The sequence below is a fragment of the Oryctolagus cuniculus genome, chromosome 14, assembly GCF_964237555.1.
Source record: "Oryctolagus cuniculus chromosome 14, mOryCun1.1, whole genome shotgun sequence".
NCBI lineage: Eukaryota > Metazoa > Chordata > Mammalia > Lagomorpha > Leporidae > Oryctolagus > Oryctolagus cuniculus.
Window position 1 is genome coordinate 77,478,526 of NC_091445.1, and position 16,632 is coordinate 77,495,157.

General features: G+C 48.6%; 1 protein-coding gene across 1 annotated transcript in view; it reads left to right on the top strand.

The window, feature by feature from the left end:
• Nucleotides 1–13,386: 13,386 nt before the first annotated feature.
• MAP3K1 (mitogen-activated protein kinase kinase kinase 1) overlaps nucleotides 13,387–16,632 on the top strand; it is a 74,658-nt gene continuing 71,412 nt past the window's right edge. Inside the window, exon 1 of the mRNA XM_051853771.2 lies at nucleotides 13,387–13,891. Within this exon, the coding sequence (XP_051709731.1) occupies nucleotides 13,413–13,891 (479 nt within the window). The 5' untranslated portion in view covers nucleotides 13,387–13,412. The remainder of the gene's footprint in view (nucleotides 13,892–16,632) is intronic.

The following is a 16,632-nucleotide window of genomic DNA, read 5'->3' on the forward strand; positions in this document are numbered from 1 at the left end:
ACAGCCAAGGCTGGATCAGGTTGACGTCAGGAGACAGGAATTCAATCTGGGTTTTCCACCTGGGTGGCAGAGAATCCAAGTACTTGAACCATTATCTACTGCTTGCCAGGGTGTGCCTTAGTGGGAAGCTGAATTAGAAGTGCAGGAGCTGGGACTTGAACCAGCCACGCCTGTATGGAACACAGCCATCCCAAGCAGCATCTGAACCACTGAGCCAAACACCTGTGCCTGTGAGCGACTTTGAGTTGGTGAGTTCCTGAAGGAGCTTTCTCAAAGATCCCAAACTACTACTGATTACTAGAATACAAGGACCTTGGAGTACTGGACCCTGTCACTGTCCAAAGGCGACATAAGATCTGAGATCAGGGCCAGCATTTGGCATAGTCGTAGGGACACTTCTTGGGGCATACATATCCCATATCATAGTACCTGGATTTCAAGTTCTGACACCACACCCAATTCCAGCTTCCGCACGATGCATAGCCTGGGAGTCAGCAGATGATGGCTCTAGTATTTTGATCCTTGTCACTCATGTGGGCCTCCTGGCTTCAGTCCAGCCCAACTCTGGCTGTTGCAGGCATTTGTGGAGTGAAACAGCAGATGGGAAATCTTTCCTTCCTTCCTTCCTTCCTTCCTTCCTTCCTTCCTTCCTTCCTTCCTTCCTTCCTCCCTTCCCTTCCCTTCCCTTCCCTTCCCTTCCCTTCCCTTCCCTTCCCTTCCCTTCTTTCTTTCTTACCTTCTTTCTTTCTTTCTTTTTCTTTCTCTCTCTCTCATATAAATAAAAAATTTTTAAATCTGAGGTCAACACAACTCTCTAAAATAAGCAACAAAGCAATATTAAGCATTGCTGACACAAAATTAAGATCAATAGATAAAGGGTTTCAGAGACCTTAATTTTTTGTGTATACAGCCTAAAGACCGGACATCCCCCACCCTAATAGATGCTGTAAATATTATCTTTTACCTATGCTAACATAATATGTAGCTAAAACAAACTCAGCAGAGTTTGGGTTAATTAGTTATAATAGCAATTAAAATTATGCAGTTAGAAGCCGGCACTGTGGTATAGCAGGTTAAGCTGTGTTCTGCTGGTGCCCTGGCTGTGGTGTATCAAGAAAAACCACCACCTGCTATGCCGGCATCCCATATGGGTGCCAGCTTGAGTTCTGGCTGGTCCACTTTCGATCAGTTCTCTGCTTTGGCCTGGGAAAGCAGTGGCAGATGGCCCAAGTGCTTGGGCCCCTGCACCCATGTGGGAGACCTGGAAGAAACTCCTGACTCCTGGCTTCGGATCGGCTCAGCTCCAGCCATTGTGGCCATTTGGGGAGTGAATCAGCAGATGGAAGACCTCTTTCTCGGTCTCCACCTCTTTCTGTAACTGTCTTTCAAATAAATAAAATAAATCTTTTTTTTAAAAAAGTGCATTGAAAATGAAATTAAAATAGTCCATTAAAAATAAATAGATAAATAATGAAAGAAGTCATTGGAAAGGATTTACATAGTTAAAACAATGAAGTTTTAAATGCATAACTTTAATTGTTATTATAGCTAATTAACCTGCAATAACTGCTGAGTTTGTTTTAGCTATATATTATGTTAGCATATGGAAGAGATAATATTTACAGAACACCCATCATGGGTCAGAAGGTCTGGCCTGCGGGCTGTATAAAGCCCACAGAATCATCAGGTGCAGCCCCACCAAGGCAACTGCAGGCAGGACTCGGAAATCAATAAATCCATAGCAAGCTGATTTTTAGGTTGATAATTTTGCATGTCCCATGAATGATGTTATAAATTTCCAAATGGTCCCTGGCAGGAACAGGGGCCCCTGTGAATGTTATGCACTTTAGATAAATTCAACCTTATTTATTGCTACCTCTCATCCCACTTTGAACCTCCCCCAAAAGCAAACCTCCATACAGGATTCTAGTGCAAACAGTAGATTTGGGAAGTGAAGGAAACACTGATAGAGGTATGGAGAAGTGAGGAGGGAAGGCAGCCAAGCTGGCTAGCACTGCTGGTGATTAGGACTCAATCCTGCTAGGAAAAAAAAAACAAATCTAGGAACCACTGGAGAACAAACCCCCCGAGTTATCTACTCAAGGGGCAAGAAAGCTGATATGCTGGTCAATGTTTAACAACTAGCTCTGAGAGCAGGTGGGAGGGCTCTGATTTGTAGCATTTGCCAATGGCTGTGGTGTAAACACTCCCATCATGGTCATCAAACTGTCAATGTGACATCACTGACCTTGAAGTTGACAAGAGGTGTGGACTTTAGGCATTTGTAAATTGATACAAGCCACCTCCAGAACACCACTGGGACTCCCATCATCAGCTAAGGAAATGCTTAGGGGGCCCACATCCTGTCTGCCATTTACTCAGCAAAGTGAGGCTCAGAGGCCAAAGAGATCTGGCACTTCCACGGAGACGTGGCTTGTATACACACAGTAATGATATGGGAGAGGACAAAAGGGGGAGGCTCCAGTGGTGACCCTTACATCTCCATATTAGTGCTGACTGAAGGGTGTGCAGCCTTCCCACGGTCACAGAACAAATCATGAAGGGCCAGGATTCAAACACAGACTTGCCTGATACCAAAGTGTCTCTGGGCCACACTCTCCTACAGAAAGCTTTAAATCTCACAGTGCATCAGTGAACAAAGAAAGTCATATTGTGCGACTTAAGATAGATCTAATTGCTTTACCAAGTAGATCTATACAAGCAATGGTTCAAGACAATAGAATTTTATTCCTGAGAAGGAATTCAAGTTGTTGGGGGTGGGGGTGGGGACAACCCTCTGTTTAATCATTCAGGAACCCTTTTATTCTGTTGCTTTGCCATCCCTCGGGCCATTGTAGTCATCTGTCCAGCTGCACCACTTCTTTCAAGCGGTGGCTCACATTCTACTGGTAACAGTCAGTCATGTGGCCATACCTAGCTGCAAGGTAGGCTAGAAAACATGGCACCTGGGGCTGGCCTTGTGGCTTCAAGGGTTAAGCTGCCTCCTGCGACTCTGGCATCCCATATGGGTGCAGATTCAAATTCTGACTGCTCCGTTTCCAATCCAGTTCTCTGCTAATGGCCTGGAAAAAGCAGCAGAAGATAACCCAAGTGTTTGGATCCCTGCCATCCACATGGGAGACGCAGATGAAGCTCCTGGCTCCTGGCTTCAGACTGGCCCAGCCACAGTTGTTGCTGCCATTTGAGGAGTGAACTGGAGGACAGAAGACCTCTTTATCCCTCTGTAAGTCTGACTTTCAAATACATAAATAAATCTTTTTTTAAGATTTATTTAATGGGGCCGGCACCATGGCGCAGTAGGTTAATCCACCACCTGGGTGCCATTATCCCATATAGGCATTGGTTCTAGTCCCGGCTGCCCCTCTTCCAATCCAGCTGTCTGCTGTGGCCTGGGAAAGCAGTAGAAGATGGTCCAAGTCCTGGGGCCCCTGCACCCACATGGGAGACTGGGAAGAAGCTCCTGGCTCCTGGCTTCGGATCAGCACGGCTCTGGCCGAAGCAGCCATTTCAGGAGTGAACCAACGGAAGGAAGACCTTTCTCTCTGTCTCTCCCTCTCATTGTCTGTAACTCTACCTCTCAAAAGGGCCATCACAGCCAGAGTTGCGCTGATCCGAAGCCAGGAGCCAGGAGCCAGGAGCTTTTTCCTGGTCTCCCACATGAGTGCAGGGGCCCCAGGACTTGGGCCATCTTCTTCTGCTTTCTCAGGCCACAGCAGAGAGCTGGATTGGAAGTGGAGCAGCCAGGACTTGAACCTGTATTTTATCAGCTACGTCAAAGCACTGGCCACAAATAAATAAATCTTTTTCTTTTTTTTAATGAAAAAAAGGTATCTGACTAAGCAATTGCTTCCAGCTACAATTACATGGAAATGAGCAGGAATAGGGGAATTGACAAGCAGCTGTCTCTAACACATCTTCCCATGTGTTTCAGGGGTGGGGAATCTTTCTCCTGCCAAGGGCCATTTGGATTTTTATAAAAATATAGCATTCACGGACCATACCAAATTCTCAACTTAAAAATTAGCCTTCTAGGCCGGCGCCGCGGCTCACTAGGCTAATCCTCCGCCTAACGGCGCCGGCACACCGGGTTCTAGTCTCGGTCGGGGTACCGGATTCTGTCCCTGTTGCCCCTCTTCCAGGCCAGCTCTCTGCTGTGGCCAGGGAGTGCAGTGGAGGATGGCCCAAGTGCTTGGGCCCTGCACCCCATGGGAGACCAGGAGAAGCACCTGGCTCCTGCCTTCGGATCAGTGCGGTGCGCCAGCTGTGGCGGCCATTGGAGGGTGAACCAACGGCAAAGGGAGACCTTTCTCTCTGTCTCTCTCTCTCTCACTGTCCACTCTGCCTGTCAAAAAAAAAAAAAAAAATTAGCCTGCTGTAGATTTATTGAATTTTGAGTCTTGGGAGTGGTTGCCTTGCGGGGCCAGACCTAATAATTTTGCACGACCTTATATGCCAGGTCAGACGTTCCCCATCCCTGTTGAGGCTATGCTATTACCTTCCTTTTCTTTGTATAATCAATTTTAATATCTACAGTGATTAAAATGTAAGTTTTTATAGCTAGTCTGCAAAGATTTTTCAAATGTAAGATTTGGAACAGCCTGGGACTTTGGGTTGAAACACGACGCACAGTGTAGCATGTTCTTCTCCATTCACAGATATGTGTTGGGGAAGATCGTGGTCAAATTTTCATTTACTTAAGTTTAAGGCACTGGGGAACAAAAGCTATGGTGAGGAAACAACTATGAATGATCTCCGGAATATTTTCCTGTTCAGTAAGAAAGTAACAGCTAGTCATAGAAAGACAACGAAGATAGTATATATATTGGAATAACAGACAGACATTGCAGCTTTGAGGTTAAAGGAACAGGCTGTGGAGCCAGGACATCTGCGTTCAAGCCCTGCCCTCACTGTTTCCTAGCCCAATAGCTTCACTTACCTGACCTGTGTTTCAGTTTCTTCATCTATATAAAGTGGTTTATTGTCTAGATTAAATTAATAAACGTGAAGCATTTGTCCCTGGACTGACACATAGTTAATGTTCAAGAAATGTCTATGAATCTATTTAATAGTTTGTAGCCCCGTTTGCTCTCTAGAATGTTCCATGATCCTCATCCCACGACGTTTCAGATTTGCCTCATGTGTTGCAGATGCTACATGCACCTGGAGGCATCTTTTTCATTTATGTGGGCTGATATCCAAATGTGCAATGCCTTTGGATCTTATAACCCTCAGCATCACCCTGACCCCAGGCCACTTTGTAAGGGGGTCTACCTTTTGTCTCCCTCCACCAGTAATCTTCACAGGGGACCCTAAAGGGCCTTTTCAAGGCCTGGGGTTGCCATCTCTCACCTTCCTTAAACTTTCCTGAGGCTCCATGGCTAAACACTGTTTTTCTGTCATTTTCTTGTTTCTTGGATCCCTACTTCCCCAAGTCTCCTCCTCCTCCCCTTTAATAGAAAATACAGAGAAACAAATTCCACCTTTTAAAAAGCAAATGCACAATTAAATTTGCAAACGAAGTACTATCATTTCTAGGAAATGGAACTCCCTGTTATGGAGGGATTGTCATGGTTGAAGATCTAATCCTGAGACCCTGTAGACAGTTGATGTTTTGTAGTCACCTAAACCAGCTCCTGCTTGTTGAGCATGTGCTATGTGTAAGGCTTGAGGGAGGCGAGGATGATGCAGTGGAATGCTCCCCACTTCCAGTCTCACCTCTGGTGGAAAATGTAGACATGGACATGAGCGGCCTTAACACAAAGCTGCTTTGTGAGTTCCTTGGGGGAAAGTGCATTGTCTAATTATCTCTACTCCCAGCATCTGGAGTAGGGCCTGGCCCCTGGCAAGTGCTTTAGCAGTACCTCCCTCAGACCTGGGCAGCGGGAGACTCTGCCCTTGGCCCTGTGGTTTACAGTACACCATGTATCACAAGTTTAGAAAACAAGTTCATCAAAGGACACAGCCGCCCTCCACTCTGGGCTGTGGTGTGCAGAGGGCTCTCAGCATCTCCGTAACCTTAAATATCTGGTCTGCTGCCCGGTGCCACACAGCCTTGGGGCAACACTGCTTCCTGTGCCTTGCTCCTGGCCTGTGGGTGTGCCGCCGCCGATGTTGAACAGCATTGCTTTAGAGGAAAGGAGGATCTCAATGGTGGACACATTTAGTAGGAGACAAATGTGCTAACTTGTCAGACCTGTCCCTTCAGATTATGGGAAAGCAATGGTTTCCCAAATAACAACAGTGCACATCCTATCACATGACCGTCCATGCTGTTGTTTCTCAATGTCCTGTGTCATGGGTCTCACACTACTTAATGTTTAAGGGCAGAATTTATAACGTTTGCACCTAAACGCTGAGGAACATTATTGTGGTATTAGACAATATGTATTGCTTAAATTTGTATTGGCATAGATTTAGAAAATACATACGAAGAGTCGCTATTCCTTAACTTGGCAAATATAAGACTATAGTGGGTGTTTTATTTTTTCTTATCCCTAATCTAACCCAATCAGGGATTTCAGAGTCCATAAGACACACAGGTCTTAGGTACTGTAGTTTGGTGTTCCTTTGCAATACACTGGTCACCAGCTACAAGTAGCCTTAGGAACTTGCGATGTGGCTTGTCTGAAACTAAGAAGTTTGAGATGTTCTGTATGTGTAAATTATGAGATTTCAAAGATCTAGCACCAAGGTAATATTGTGTACACTGACCGATTACATATTGAAATTGTATTTAAATATTGTGTGTGAAGTAAAATGTATTATTGACATTGATTTACTCTACTTTAAAATCTGACTACTAGAAAATTTACAATGACATCCATATATATAGCTTGCATTTTTTGCTTGCAGCCTATCTGACTGAACAGCATTCCTCTAGTGGTACCAATTGTGTTTGCCTTGTCAGCAGCTCTGGCCCCAAAGTAATGCAAATCAATTGCAAAGTGCAGGTGCAAATGTTGTAAACGGTGCAGAAGCAGAGAAAGCCACTGGAAGGGGTACTAATTCCTCAGGTTACCTGCAGCAGGATCCAGCCAACTTTGAACTAGTGAGCCATAAAGCAAGAGAAAACTACAAGGACATGAGTCTAAAACTACAAGTGAAAATGATAAGAGGACTCTGGGAAAAACGTGTAAAATTTTTTCACCAAAATGGTACCTGTGACTAAGCCACAAAAACAAAATGAAAAAAAAAAACAAAAACAAAACCCGGCCGGCGCCGCGGCTCACTAGGCTAATCCTCCGCCTAGCGGCGCTGGCACACTGGGTTCTAGTCCCGGTCGGGGCGCCGGATTCTGTCCCGGTTGCCCCTCTTCCAGGCCAGCTCTCTGCTGGGACCAGGGAGTGCAGTGGAGGATGGCCCAAGTGCTTGGGCCCTGCACCCCATGGGAGACCAGGAAAAGCACCTGGCTCCTGGCTCCTGCCATCGGATCAGCGCGGTGCGCCGGCCATGTCGGCCATTGGAGGGTGAACCAACGGCAAAGAAAGACCTTTCTCTCTGTCTCTCTCTCTCACTGTCCACTCTGCCTGTCAAAAAAATAAAAAAATAAATTAAAAAAAAAAAAACCACAAAACTCAACATACATCCAACAAGAGCAACCAACATGGCTCATTCAAGAAGAATCAGCACAGGTTTGGAAAGTGAGCAGAATTATGCTAATGTGACTCAGATTAAATTTCACAAGTTATAGCTTTAATTTTTTAATTTTTTTTTTTTGACAGGCAGAGTGGACAGTGAGAGAGAGACAGAGAGAAAGGTCTTCCTTTGCCGTTGGTTCACCCTCCAATGGCCGCCGCGGCCGCCGTGCTGCGGCTGGCGCACCATGCTGATCCGACGGCAGGAGCCAGGTGCTTCTCCTGGTCTCCCATGGGGTGCAGGGCCCAAGCACTTGGGCCATCCTCCACTGCACTCCCTGGCCACAGCAGAGAGCTGGCCTGGAAGAGGGGCAACAGGGACAGAATCCAGCACCCCGACCGGGACTAGAACCCGGTGTGCCAGTGCCGCAAGGTGGATAGCTTTAATCTTAAAGATTTATTTTATGTTATTTGGGAAGCAAAGCAATAGGGAGAGGAAGAAGCAGAGAGAGAGATCAATCTTCCATCCACTGGTTCACTCTCCAAATAGCTGCATCAGCCAGGTTTGTGCCAGACAGAAGCCACATGCCAGGAACTCCATCCTCATCTTCCACATGGATGTCAGAGGCCCAAGCACTTAAGTCATACTCGGATGCCTTCTGAGGTGTGTTAGCAGGAAGCTGAATCAGAAGCCGAGCAGCCAGGACTCCAATCCACACTGATATGGGACACAGGTGTTGTAAGCAGTGGCTTACCCGGCTGTGCCACACTCTAGGCCCTATGGTTTTATTCTTAAATATAAAATCCCAATTCAACTCTTTTTTCATTATTCACTACAAAATTTAGATTCTAAGGATATAGTCCATGAAATACACGCAAAAAGTTTAGATGGGCTCACTAACAAAAGGGACTCCTATAGCCATCTTGAATATTTGGCTTTAACTTAAAACAAACAGGGTTTTGTTTGGTTTAGTTTGGAGGTTTCCGCCAGTATTTGGTTGTAGGGCTATGGTCTCTAGGCCACTGTTAACAGTTTAATGTATCTTTTTCATATATTGCACTGTCTACAATTTTCAGCTTTAGTTTCTTTAAAGCAAAGCGATATGTGGAAAGTAAGTTCTCCCAGATTCAAATCCTTCCTTCCCAATGTTTTACAATGGTTATACCCACAACTAATTTGGCATATTTTTTTCAGTGTCTCCCCTCATTCATCTTTTCAAAATATTTAACTTCCTTGGAACAACTTTGCACACTCACACACTCATGTTTTATTGATAATCAACTAAGTCATATGTCATTAAATTTCACAAGGACAGTGCTAAGAAGTGCTATGGGGTTTGGGAATAAGTACAATGGATTCTCCTGGGGTCTAGAACTCACTTGGTGGGGACAGATGGGAGCAGGTGCACACCAGCCCATGGTCCTGAGCATTTCCTGTGCTGTGGCATCCCTCTGCACACAGCACACCACACCAGTGACTAGTATCTGCTCTTAGACTAACCAGCTAAGTGCAGGCTGATCAAGAGACTTTCAACTATGTTACTTACAGTGCTCATGGAGAAGGTCATTTATCCCACAGAAGACAAGAGTTTCTGACCTAGAATGCCTGGAAATGCCTGGGAAATATGGTGTCAGGAAAGGACTTGGACAAACCAAGTTCCAGCTGAGCTCCTGCTCAAGTATTCCATAATGAATATTTATAAGGCTGATAGAACACCAGCTTTTGCCCTGTTATCAAGGTTTTATTCTTCTTGTTTTATGTCTAAGACGTAGATCTGACAAACAGAGCTCTGATGTGAAGATATTCCCTACTGAAGGATCTGAAGTTCTATTGGAGTCAGCATGATAAATACACACCCACAAATAAAATATTCACAGGGGCAGTGGTTTGGCAGAGTGCTTAAGATGCCTGTATCACAGATTAGGGTGCTTGGGTTTTGAGCCCCAGCTCTATTTCCAAGCTAGCTTCCCGTTAATGTGCACCCCAGGAGGCCACAGCTCAAGTTCATGAGTCCCCATCACGCAAGTGAGATACCTGGATTGAATTCTGTTCTCCTGGCTTTGTCCTGGCCCAGCCTTAGGTATTGTAGGTATTTAGGGGAGTGAACCAGCAGATGGAAGATCTACATCTCTCCTTCAGGTAAATTAAAATTTAAAATAAATTTTTTTAAATTTTTAAACTTTTATTAGTAAATATAAATTTCCAAAGTACAGTTTATGGATTACAATGGTTCCCCCCCCATAACTTCCCTCCCATCCACAACCCTCTCATCTCCCGCTCCCTCTCTCATTCCATTCACATCAAGATTCATTTTCAATTATCTTTATATACAGAAGATCGATTTAGTATATATTAAGTAAAGATTTCATCAGTTTGCACCCACACAGAACATAAAGTATAAAAGACTGTTTCAATACTAGTTATAGCATTAATTCACATTGAACAACACATTAAGGACAGAGATCCCACATGAGGAATCAGTACACAGTGACTCCTGTTATTGATTTAACAATTTGACACTCTTGTTTATGGCATCAGTAATCTCCCTAGGCTCTATGAGTTGCCAAGGCTATGGAAGCCTTTTGAGTTCGCCGACTTCGATCTTATTTAGACAAGGTCATAGTCAAAGTGGAGGTTCACTCCTCCCTTCAGAGAAAGGTACCTCCTCCTTTGATGGCCCGTTCTTTCTACTGGGATCTCACTTGCAGAGATCTTTCATTTAGGGTTTTTTGTTTTGTTTTGTTCCCCAGAGTGTCTTGGCTTTCCATGCCTAAAATACTCTCATGGGCTCTTCAGCCAGATCCGAATGCCTTAAGCACTGATTCTGAGGCCAGAGTGCTATTTAGGACATCTGCCATTCTATGAGTCTGCTGTGTATCCCACTTCCCATGTTGGATCGTCCTCTCCCTTTTTTATTCTATCAGTTAGTATTAGCAGACATTAGTCTTGTTTATGTGATCCCTTTGACTTTGTAGATGGTAATATTGTAGATTTGTAGATGGTAATTGTAGATGGTAATATTTTATTATTTTTGTAGATCTGAAAAACAAACAATATCCAGAAAAGGAGACCATGTCTTGCATGTGCAAGTAGATGCTTAATAAATATAGGATGAACGAAGTACAGCCAGTGTGCAGTAAGCCTTTCCATGTGGGGTCTGTGATATTTATGCATGATGAGGAAATGCCCTGTGTTAAATTTAATCCTCCACATGAATGTGGTAAAGGAACTGAAGTGTGACCTGGGCGATTCCCAGCAGCACTACGTGGAAGCAGTGATCTGTAAAGCACCGGCTTAAAGGTTACCCAAGTCGTCACGCCACACATATTACTGTAAGTTCTACACCCTAGTGAGGATGGGAAGAAATAGTAACTGGAGTTTTCAGTGTGAAAGCAACCTCGAAAGAAATACAAGTGTTCTTTATGAAATTAAAGACATCCAATCATGCCAGTTCAGGTCTCTATTAGCTTCCTGGTTGACATATGTCTCTGGGCAGTGATAGAAAACTTGGATCCAGCTGCACCAAAATCAGACCTAGAGGCTTGACTGTCCTTAAAACTCAGAAAGTGCAGTAGCAGTCCGCTCTTATACAGTTAAATGCTCTCCAAAGCCAGCCTCGTATTCACCTATGGCAGAAGGAGAACGAAACACACCCTTTGATTATTTTTCTCCCTTAAAATCAGCCTGCGAGTGAGCCTTTGGCTTCAGGCCATCTTCCCACACTGGAGGGTCTGGGTCCTGTTCCAGGCTCCAGTTCCTGACCCCAGCTTCCTGCTGTTGCAGACCCTGGGAGGCACTGGTGCTGGCTCTAGTGGAAAGGTCCTTGCCACCCACATGGTAGACCTGACTTACGCCCCAGCCCAGTCCTGGGGAGTGAACTAACAGATGGGAGCTCTCTCTTAAATATATAAACAAGACTTTTTAATCAATGTGTCTGTATGCAGATGCAAACAACCACCTGAAGTAGTTGCATGAAAAATTAAAGGAAAAATGAGTCAAAGCACCAGACTTTTGGAAAGAGCACAGTTAAGTTTCTCTGGTGGTGTGAAAGGCATGCAGGTGGGAAAATGGTAGCTAGTCCGCGGCATGACACCGAGTGGCGTCTCATTTTGTCCCGTTTCACTCGCTACCAGAGGCAAAAGACAATGCTTTCTAGATCCCTTTTTTACTCTCCTACTCTAGCCAAACCACAATTCGAACAAATCTGAAAGGCTACAGACTTCCACTTTTCTTACAAGCACCTGAGTAAGCCTGTGCGAGGGCGGAAACGTGCACCCTTTTCAGTTTAGGATTTGGTGGGTGTGACAATCCAGGAAGACCTGGGGAATAACTACTGTTTGGTTTGGACAATGCACTTGACTGCCGTTAAAAAGCGTATAATTACAGTCTAAATGTAGACTGAAAGTTCTAACAGATTTACCTAAAGTTTCAAAATGTGTACCATTGGATGTAGCAATCTCAAGCTATCCTGTGACGGGCGGGCGGGACAGCAGCAGCAGAAGCACTGCGCTACTAGGAAACCAGGACCCTTTCTAAAGTCCACGTGGCATCACCTTGTCCCCCACTTAACATTACACCTGGGAAGTCAAAGGAATTATCTAGCAGACGGTTCAGGTATAGCTGTATACGAAGACCAGCACGAAGGCTCCCTCGTCTCTACGCGAGGGCAGCTCCCTCTCCGATGCTTCCATTAACTACTCCGCACAATAAATCTAGAGACGCTGCTCCTGGGAGATTGCCCAGCGCAGACGAGAGGGGACAGAAACGCGACGCAGAGCTCTGTCGGGGGAAAAAAAAAATAGGGGTGTGGGGGGGTAGGCGTCTAAAACCGCTAACACGCAAAGGTGAGCTTCTCCGCGGAGGCTCCCAGGGCCCGCGGGGCGGAGGGGACCCCGGCGGCCGCCCGGTCCCGCCGGCGAGAGAGACGTGCGGCGAGCGGCGTCGCAGCCGCCGAGGGCCGGGCGCCGGCCGCGGGTGACAGGAGCGCGCACTTCCTGGCACGGCGCTGGTTCCTGCCCCCAGACGCGCTCGGAGCGGCTCGAGGCCGAGCGAGACAGCGGCAGGGACCCCCGCCGCTCGGGGTCTCCCTCGCGCCCGGCGGTGTCAGGAGGTGGACAAGGTGTTACGGGCAGCTCTCGTGTTCGTCCCTGGGAACGGCGCGGTGGGGCAGGGGACCTGAGGGGAGGCACTCTTGTCTTTAAGCCGAAACACAACTTGAGCTTTTCGGGCCGCAGCACCCCGGGTTTGCTTTCGCTTTGCAGCGTGCGACAGCCCCGGGCACCACCTGCGCCACCTCCGGAGCGGAGCCGCGGCAGGGTCTGGGGGTAGGGGGAGGCCGGTCTGCGCCCGAGTTCCCCGACGCTCACAGCCAGGGGCCGTGCGGCTGACGGACCGCACCCCCGAGTTCCAGTGCATTGATTTCTGTAGCGAGCTCCGGGCAAGCCGGGGCGAGACCGCGGCGCGAGGCTCCTCCTGTCGCCGGTGCGGCCCGCACTACCTGGCAGCGCCGCGGGGGCAACGCGCACAGCCCAGAGCGCCCCCGCAGCCGACACCGCCGAGCCCACGCAGCCCGCCCGCGCGGGGCCGAGCGCAACGCCCGCTCCTTCCCACCTGCGGCCGCCGCCTCCGCCACCGTCGCGGGCCAGTCCGCACGCCCGTCACCCAGGCCGGGCGCCCGGCGGGCGGCGCTCACGCAGTTGGCGCAGCGGCCCTACGCCGGCGGCGCAGCGCCCGCCCGTCCGTCCGCCCGCCCCCTGCGCTCTCCCCGCCCCCTCCCTCCCTCGCAGGGGCCGAGCGAATGTAGCCCGCGAGAGAAAATGGCGGCGGCGGCGGGGAATCGCGCCTCGTCGTCGGGATTCCCGGGCGCCAGGGCGGCGAGCCCCGAGGCGGGCGGCGGCGGAGGGGCCCTCAAGGCGGGCAGCGCGCCCGTGGCAGCCGCGGGGCTGCTGCGGGAGACGGGCAGCGCGGGCCGCGAGCGGGCGGACTGGCGGCGGCGGCAGCTGCGCAAAGTGCGGAGTGTGGAGCTGGACCAGCTGCCCGAGCCGCCGCTCTTCTTCGGCGCCTCGCCGCCGTCCTCTTCCACGTCTCCGTCTCCGGAGCCCTCGGACGCAGCGGCGGGTGCGAGCGGCTTCCAGCCGGTGGCGGTGCCGCCGCCTCACGGAGCGGCAGGCGGCGGCGCCCACCCTGCCGAGCCGGCGGCCGCGCCGGACACAGGCGCCCCGAGCCCCGCGGGGGCCGAGCCCGGGGAGAAGCGGGCGCCCGCCGCAGAGCAGCCTCCTGCAGTGGCCCCCGCTGGGTGAGCAGCGCGGCGGGGACTTGGGGGGGCGGGCGGACGGGCAATGAATGAACCCCGGGCGGCGCGCACGGCGTCCTGGGGCTCGGCGCAGCGGGACCGCGCGCTGCTCGCCGGGACCTGCGCCCCCAAACTCCCCCGACCCCCTCTGGAGGCGGGCGGCGCCCCAGAACCCCGGCTGGGGCACGGGACGGGGGCGTGCGGGAGTTTGTTATTGTTTGCAGACATGTGACAGGCGTGCGAGCCGCGCTGCGGGGACCCGTGGCGAAAAGGTGTGGGGGGCCCCCCGGCTGGCTTTGTGGGGCTGCCGAGGTCGGGGCTCTCCGAGGAGCCAGGGCGCGGCGTCCCGAGGCCAAGCCGAGGGGGCGGGGAGAAGGCCGGCCGCGGCGCCCCAAAACGGTGTCCCCGGGGCGGGGGGCTTGGGGGGCGAGGCCCCATCGTGCTGCAGGGTGGGTGGGGAGCCCAAGGTCGGGGCTGGTGGGGGCAGAGAGGCAGGGCCGAGGAGAAAGCGGCAGGTCCCCGGGGACGTGACAGGCAGCGCCCCGCGGCCCGCCGGGGGCCTGGAGTCTCAGGGCAGGTACTGGGAGCCGGTCCCGGGCGCGGTGCACGGCCCGGTAACCCCTGTCAAAGCGCTGCTCCACGGACTGCAGGCTCGTGGGCGCTTGCAGCCTTGCAGGACGTGCGGGTTTTCGAACCTCGTCCCCCAGGGGTCTGTGGGTGCTCTTCGGGAATGCAAAGTTGCACCGCGAAGACGCGAGGGATCCCTGCTCGGAGTTTGAATGTGGCCTTTGAAGTTTGCGTTCGGCGGAGTGGTGCCGGAGCCAGGACCGGATGTGTCAGCCATTCAGTTTGAAAGCGGCGGTGACGGCTCCCCAGTCCCTCCGGCGTGGCCCCGGGGCCGCGGCGCGGGCGCGGTGCTTCCTGCTCCGCGCGGCTGCGGGGCTGCCCGCAGTTCTGGGGCGCCGGTGTTGCGGGCTGCGGCTCGGGGAAGCCCTCCGCTGCGTGTCTGGAAGGTCATTGGGACCCGCTGTGCTTTGGCCTCGCCCTGCTTTGGCTCCTGCAAAGTGTGTGTGTGTAAGATGATTGTGAGTGTGACAGCCGTAATCCTTGATCGTGGTCACAGGAATCTGACTAGTGTGTGCAGAGCGCGAAGTCTTGCAGGAAATGTTTTTGTGACAGTCGCTCGTCGCCCTTTGGAATTCTGGAACTTGGTGATGGGAATGAAGTGTGTTTTATTGTGAGGAGTTTGACAGTGGGAATCTGTGGTTTTGCTTAGATATCTAAAGCCAGTGGCACTTTTTGTGCCTTTGGTCAGTTCTTTAAAATCAGTTTATTATGTGGATGTGCCCCCCCCCAAAGAAACCTTAAAACTATGCTCAGCGCCATACCATGGCAGTGTTGAGACGGAGGGGAGGTCTGGGACTGGTATTTTTCCGTGTGCACTTGTACGTGTAAATTGGCATTAAAAACATTCCCCTGTACTTTCCTGTTTCTATGTGGATTAGATTCAAACTTAACTAGTATCACTCTTTGAAGGCAGTTGTTACTGCAAGTGAACTTTTTAATCCCCAGTTTGAGAGATTAATTTTACCTAATTTCATGAGACCTAGGTTTTCGGATAAATAATCTGGCAAACATCAGCCCTCTATTCACTTTCATGAGCTGTAAATGTAGTATAAGAGCAACCAGTGTAAATACAAAACTTGTTTAGTGTCATCCCTTGACACAGACCGAGAAGACTGGGGTGGAAGCAGACAGAATTGAGGAACTGAGTCGTCCATGCTTAATTTTTGGTTTTACAGTGTAGTTATGAAGGCTCCTCCCTTTGTCTAAGAGGTGTGTTATGGCACAGTATGTAAAATAACAGACAAATATGATCTTTTGTTTACTTTTATTAGCCAGAAAGCCGTTGGTTATATGTAAAGATTACATGTTATGTAAAGATTTCATTCTAATAAAATGTTGATTTCTTATACTTTTGAAATATAGTGTTCCCCCCATTTCCTTGACATGAGGATTGAATTTATTTGAATTTATTGGTATAAAACTGATTATGGAGAAATTACTTGGCATTAAATTCTTTTACTTATTTATATTGCATGATTTTATTTATACCATGTGTAGTCTTAGAAAAAATTTTGATGATAAAAATTCAATTAAAATCTCCATTGAACTTTACATTTTTGCTTTTTAGACAGGAATTACATTCATACTTTCAATTCAAAACTCTAACACTGAGATTTTGAAGTATTTTTGTGTTTCAATAATAAAGGTCTGGAAATCCCTTCTGTCTCAAAATTTATTTTTTTGAAAAGGCACCGCTGTGGCTTTTTATTTCACAATTTCCTTCAGTATCTGATATTTGGGTATGAAAATTGAAGATGCATAAAATACATTTATAAAGTATACATTTTACAAATAATAACTCATTAAAATTGAAGAACTTAAATCCCTCTTTTTCAGGGCAGTAACTGAAATGAGTGAGTTTTATGCCTGTAAATGGTGCCCAAGTGTTTGGAATTTTTCCTTATATTATGGAATTAGGGCCTTTTCTTCCTATTTACTGCCTTTGAAGAAAAATTACAGTGTTACTCCCCATTGAACAGGCTGTTGTGAACTTGGTAGATATAATTACTCCATCCTATTTTTGTAACTTAAAAAACCAAACTATCAATTTGCTGGCCCTATGAAAGAACAAGATATGCTGTACTTGTTAATGTTAGTTTTTGTTTAAAGATATTTCA